Source organism: Dipodomys merriami, unplaced genomic scaffold (assembly GCF_024711535.1).
Source record: "Dipodomys merriami isolate MVZ:Mamm:240054 unplaced genomic scaffold, mDipMer1.0.p SCAF_1, whole genome shotgun sequence".
NCBI classification, from domain to species: domain Eukaryota; kingdom Metazoa; phylum Chordata; class Mammalia; order Rodentia; family Heteromyidae; genus Dipodomys; species Dipodomys merriami.
In genome coordinates, this window is record NW_027202270.1 from 3537779 (window position 1) to 3543778 (window position 6000).

At 45.2% G+C, this 6000-nt stretch overlaps 1 protein-coding gene across 1 annotated transcript in view; it reads left to right on the plus strand.

The window, feature by feature from the left end:
* The window catches only part of Iqca1 (IQ motif containing with AAA domain 1), a 122069-nt gene extending 117206 nt beyond the window's left edge, over positions 1–4863 (plus strand). The window contains exons 18-19 of the mRNA XM_070020160.1: positions 401–639; positions 4267–4863. Of these exons, the coding sequence (XP_069876261.1) occupies positions 401–639; positions 4267–4383 (356 nt within the window). The 3' untranslated portion in view covers positions 4384–4863. The remainder of the gene's footprint in view (positions 1–400; positions 640–4266) is intronic.
* The last annotated feature ends 1137 nt before the right edge of the window (positions 4864–6000 follow it).

Sequence of the window (6000 nt, forward strand, 5' to 3'; positions counted from 1 at the left end):
AGAGGACACACCCACAGGAGAGGTGGATGTGCCCTGTGGTGTTCCATGAAGGGTGTGTCCTTCTCTGTGCTGCTACTATTCTAATCCTTGTCATTGGTCATCACACCTGGCAGCTTCCTAGCACTTTAAAACGTCAACACGTGCGGGAGACAGGCCGTCCGCGGTGCGGCACACACCCCTCTGTGCTGCCCTCCACAGCGAGGTGGCAAGTCTTTCTACTCCTACTTTACACAAAAGACCAATCTGGGCTCAAAGTCAAAGCAAAGCATGGACAGGGGATGGGATGGTGCTTTAGACAACATGTACTTTCTTGGTAAGATGAGATTGTAGGAAGAGCTGGGCTCACGGCACTTGCTGGGGTAGCTAACCCTCCTTTGTTTCTGCCGTCTTACTGCAACAGTTCTGTGGAAGAAGATCATTCAGCACAACGGGGGAGTCCTTAGCAAAGGCCTGAATATCAGTTGCCTAGCGAAGGTCACTGATGGCTTCACCCAAGGACATATAGTGGAAGTGGTCAAAAATGTGCTCACCGACCGCAGAATCCGGCAGCAAAGCCGTAAGCCACTGACCGCGGTGGAGTTCATCACCGCCATGGCCACCATGAACCCGGTGTACAAAGAGGAAGAGGAGAGCTTTAAGGTAAATGGGACACTGGAGGGGCAAATCCTGGCCGCAGACACTCCTCCCCCTAGATTCCTGTGCTTCATGAATTTGAACTCAGACACATACGATGAATTTTGGCAAGCAGGCCATTTTTTAATCAAAATCTTTTAAGCCTCAGCAATAAAGCATACATTTTCCAAATTTTAGAAAAACCATAGCCCATGACCTTATAAATTGACAGCCAAATGGAAGAATTAAATGGCTTTGAAGTAGCAATCTCTCTCTCCTTCCCTTCCTCCCTCCCTCCTTCCCACTCACTTTCTCCTTCCCTTACCACCCTTCCTCATACACACATTTACCTTGGTCTTCTCTTCATGAAGGAACAAGATTTTCGTATATTGAAGAAGGTCAGGAGAGTAAATACTCCTAAATAGTTTAGCTTATGCTCATGCTACTGCTATTTGGCACCGTATTTGCCACAAAACAATTCACTTGTCAGTTTTCTGTGTCCTTGTACTGGAAAACTACATGGGAGCTCAGAGAAACCTGCTGCACCTACTCTTGAGCACACTCTGGAACAGTCACAAAATGTTTTAGATCTAGAGGAGACTCGGAGATCCGTCTTCCAGCTCCTTCTTCAATAGGAGGACACTAAGGGGCTGTGAGTTGCATGCTGTGTCTATTTGTGTGGCTAGTCCAAGGCACGATCCAGGGTGGAGCCCACCTCTCAGCCCCAGGCCAGCAGGTGCTCCTCCAATGCCGCTTGCTCTCTTTCCATACCTGGGGGGGCGGTTCCTTTGGCCAACTGGAAACTCAAGGGAGAAAACCAACACCCATGCAGTTGAAGGTCAGCATAATATTGGTCACCCCTGTCACCAGCTGACAATTCTCTCCAGTTGTTACCTCTCAGAGCCCACTCAACATCAGGAACTGTCCCTTCTCAATGTGTCGCTTTTCCACTCTTCTCCTAATTCTTCAGTGAAAGGTGAGAAATGGTCATAAGAATCCCAGTAAGGATAGCCTATGGCCCTGATGCCAGACACCTCAGGCTCTGAGACCCATGCAGCCTTTGCCTTAGCTATTCAACGCATCCTTACACAGTATGTAAATGAGTGCTTGTGGTTTGGTTCCAATAAAACTTTGTTTGCAAACACAGATAACAGGAGAGGTCTGGCCCATCGGCCATATTTTTCTCAACCCAGCTCTAATTAAACTGAAGAGAAAAATAAAAAAACAAGGAAGAAAACATTTTCAACTCCAACCAAGTGTCTGCCAAGTGTTGGAATGAATATTCTGTTTAATTAGTATTTAGTATCCTGTTCAATTTTTGTTTGTAATGATTGCAAATATTTATCCTCTTATGGTCATGGATCATATTATTTTCTGAAATTCTCCATTGTTTCCTCTCTTTTTTTTTGCCAATTGTGGGGCTTAAAATCTGGGCCTGGGCACTGTCTCTCAGCTCTTCAGCTCAAGGCAAGCACTCTACCACTTGAGCCACAGCACCAATTCCAGCTTTTTCTGCTTATGTGATGCTGAGGAATCGAACCCAGGTCCTCATGCATACAAGGCAAGCACTCTACCACTGAGCCACCTTCTCAGCCCCTATTTTCTCTTTTCTAAACTACTGCTTTTCCTCCTGATTTTGAGGAAATAGATTTAGGGTATTAAAATCTCAGTATGGGTTTTTAACATTCTGAGGGACTTCAGGGAGTTTCTCTACCTGTAACAGGTGTTTGAGGGCTGTGTCTACTGCTCAAGAAGAGGAGCTGTTACCCTGGAATGAGAATACACACACTCTTTACACACTATCCTTGAAGATTGCATCACTCACTTCATTTCTCAAAGACATGCAGCCATCCCCTACCACTGCTGTATATGTTGAATAGATTTGTTAAGTGATACATTTTTGGAACAGACCAATCAATGAAAAATTGTCATCAAATTCCTGAATTACTTGAGCCCTATGCACTATGATAATTGCTTGTAATTAACCCCATTTACTCCAAAAAAATGTTACCCTATTCCATGGATGGCATGAAGAAAATATCGAGTAATCATAATTCTCATAGCCCTCCCAACCCTGTTTTGCAAGCTTGAGCTGCAGAGAGGTAGAGGAGGCAGAACAGTGGCCCCTCAAAGATATCCACCTCCTAGTCCCTGCAAGGATCCTGGTACTATGTCACCTGGTATGGCAGAGGTGGGGTGAGCGTGCTGCTCTCCTGACCTTGAGCCAGGCAGACTATCCTGGGTTGCCCTGGTGAAGACCTTTAGAAACAATTGCAGAACTGCAAGGGAAGGACAAATGAGAGTGAAAGAGGCAAAGCAAAGTTTTACACTCAAAATGAATGTGAAAAATCAGAACGTTGAAACATTTTCAGAAATCTAATATTAAGTACAAGTAGACAGAATGTTTAAGTGAGTGTAATTAAGGCTTTCAAGAAATTAAGTGAAAACATGGCTTCTATCAGAAATGTACAGAGTTTTAAACAAAGGCACATAGACACTGAATAATAAACATTACGGTAGTTAACATTCAATGGAAATAAGTGAGAATAATGAGCTCTAGAAAGACATGTCCAGAGAGCACACCAGTGGACATTCCCTTAGAAAACCATACAGGAAAACAGAAAACCCATTACCCCAGAACACAGGCTGAAGACAATAGTATTCAACTAACAGATGGTCTAGACAGAATAAATTAAAAAGAAAAACTAGAAGAACAATTAGTTGATGAAATGCATGCTAGAATTTTCCTGAGGTAAAACATTAAAAATAAATCCATATCCAGGTCTATGACTAGAAATCATAAGATGAACAAGCTTAGAAGCTCCCAGATTACATGCAAACAAACAGCAGCCAGACAATCAGCCATCTTTTTGACAGCAATGGATGCCAGAAGACAGTGGAATTGTACCTAGAAAGTGCTGAGGAAACATAACTACCCACATAATATTTATATCCAGCTAAACTAACACCCAGAAGACCAGAGAAAGCAAATGATCCGCACTTCAGAAAGCAACTTGACCAGGTCAAGTTAGACTGAAGATGCTCATATTCCATAACCTCTCATATTCCATAACATCGTGAGTGGCAGCATGGTTCACAACAAATAAGAAATTGAAAATTCCCTGTATGTCCACTGATAAATGACATAGTGTGATCATTTTGTGAAATACAGTAACTGTAGAGTTCATAAAGCAAAATGCTTCTCGGGTTTCAAACAGCCATGGCTGGAGACGGTCCCAGCCACTCAGTCCTTGACTGCTGTTTTGGCTCCACTTTTCTGCCACATTTTTCAGTCCTCCTCGGAGGCTGGAAATGGTTCCTGTGGCCTCACCTGGCCACCAGTGAAACCTCTAGTGGCCACAGGTGGCCCAAGAGCCGGTCACATTTCCAAGAAAATGCACATCTTTGGGACCCAGCAATGTGCCAAGGAAGCAGATGTCTTGATCCGGGTGATTCTCTGTGATTCTCTGAAACGACAAAGTCCTTGGGTAAAGTGTCGGGTCACACAGAAATCTAGACTAGGAAATCCGGGAAGAGAAGTTCATGTTCAACGTATCGCCCAAAGGATAAGGGCTGCCGGCTGCCGCCTCCTAGCAGGCTGGTCTTAGTCTTGGTCACTTTTGATTTTTTTCCCAACTGTGTCTTTTGTTTCAGAACTGGTATGCAAAGACCCCCCTGGGGAAGAGACGCCTCTCCGCATTAAACTTGGGTGGCAAAGAGAAGGAGAGGGCTAAAGGGAAAAAGAAAGGAAAAAAGGAGAAAAAGAAGTAGCGCCTTTCTGAGACACCACCTTGGAGACTCTCTGGAATGGTGAGGCCCAGCTCTCCACTGCCCACCTGAGAAGCTTTGGAATGAGCAGCCGCATACAGATGCCCCCTGCTCTCCCACCATTGCATCTACTCTGTTCCATTCCAGGAGGCTAGACACCAAGCCACATGCCCATAGCAATCGCTTCCCCTGCTTGATTGTTCCTTAATTTACGTAAGGTTTGTCTATAACTGAGATCCACTGTTTTACACACCCACACCCCACACTCTTTTCGAGTTAGACACTCATCAGTACTAATGTCAAATTTAGAACCTGTAGAAAATATTCTCATTTGACAACTAGTAAGCCGTGAGTCTGTCCTCAGGTCTCCACACTGTATATTATCTTACAAATGTTTTAACAAATTAATTCTCTGCCCTAGTAAGATTTGTTATATAATGGAATAAAGCTGTTGTCCTTGAACCGGCCCAGTGATTGGATGGCTGGGGCTAAACAAGATCCTAGCAGTGAAATCTTTCTCTTTTTTTTCCTTTTTTTCTTTTTCTTTTTTGTCAGTCATGGAGCTTGAACTCTGGGCCTGGGCGCTGTCCCTCAACTCTTCAGCACAAGGTAGCACTCTACCATTTGAGCCACAGCGCCACTTGCAGTTTTCTGGTCTCATAGACTTTCCTATTCGGGCTGGCTTTGAACCTTGACCCTCAGATCTCAACCTTCTGGGTAGCTAGGATTACAGGCATGAGCCATTGGCGCCCTGCTCAGTGAACTCTTTCACTAACTCTTTCCTAATGTTGATGCCAAAGCTCAAGAAGTCCAGGGGCCCACCAGTTCATGCGTGGAACACTGGAAAGAGGTGATGGGAGTACCCAGTCACTAGTTGGACTAGTACCCAACCCACTTCCTGCCCTGTGAAGCCCTCAGCTATTGGCAGGCCAAGGACCCTATGAAAACCACAATATAAAGCTGGATTCAATGTGCCAGCACCAGTGGCTCATGCCTGTAATCCTAGCTACTCAGGAGGCTGAGATCTGAGGATCACAGTTGAAGCCAACCTAAGCAGAAAAGTCCAGGAGACTTTATCTCCAATTAATAACACAGGGCATGGGAGCACAAAAACTCAGGAACAGCGCCGAGGCCCTGATTTCAAGCCCCAGGACTGGCAAAACAAAAATGGGCTTAATGCAAAGGATAGAAAGCTCAAATGAGGGGCTGGGAAGGTAGCTCAGTGGTAGAGCGCTTGCCTTGCATGCATGAGGCCCTGGGTTCGATTCCTCAGCACCACATAAGCAAAAAGAAAAAAGCTAGAAGTGGCGCTGTGGCTCAAGTGGTAGAGCGCTAGCCTTGAGCTGAAGAGTTGAGGGACAGCGCCCAGGCCCAGAGTTCAGGCTCCATGACCCCCCCACACACAGGCTCCTCTGCTCAGAGGCAGCGAGTTTAAAACCCTCTCTTGAAGCTCAAGCAGGCTTTGTGGAGGGAAGGTCCCAAGGCTATTATACAAGGATGATGCTAATTTAAACCATTCACGACTCTCTGGAACCCCAGCTACAGAGAAAGACAAGAGGCCCCTAATATTCCTGAATATCCTAAGATTCTAATTTCATGGAGCCTGGGATGGTGTTAACC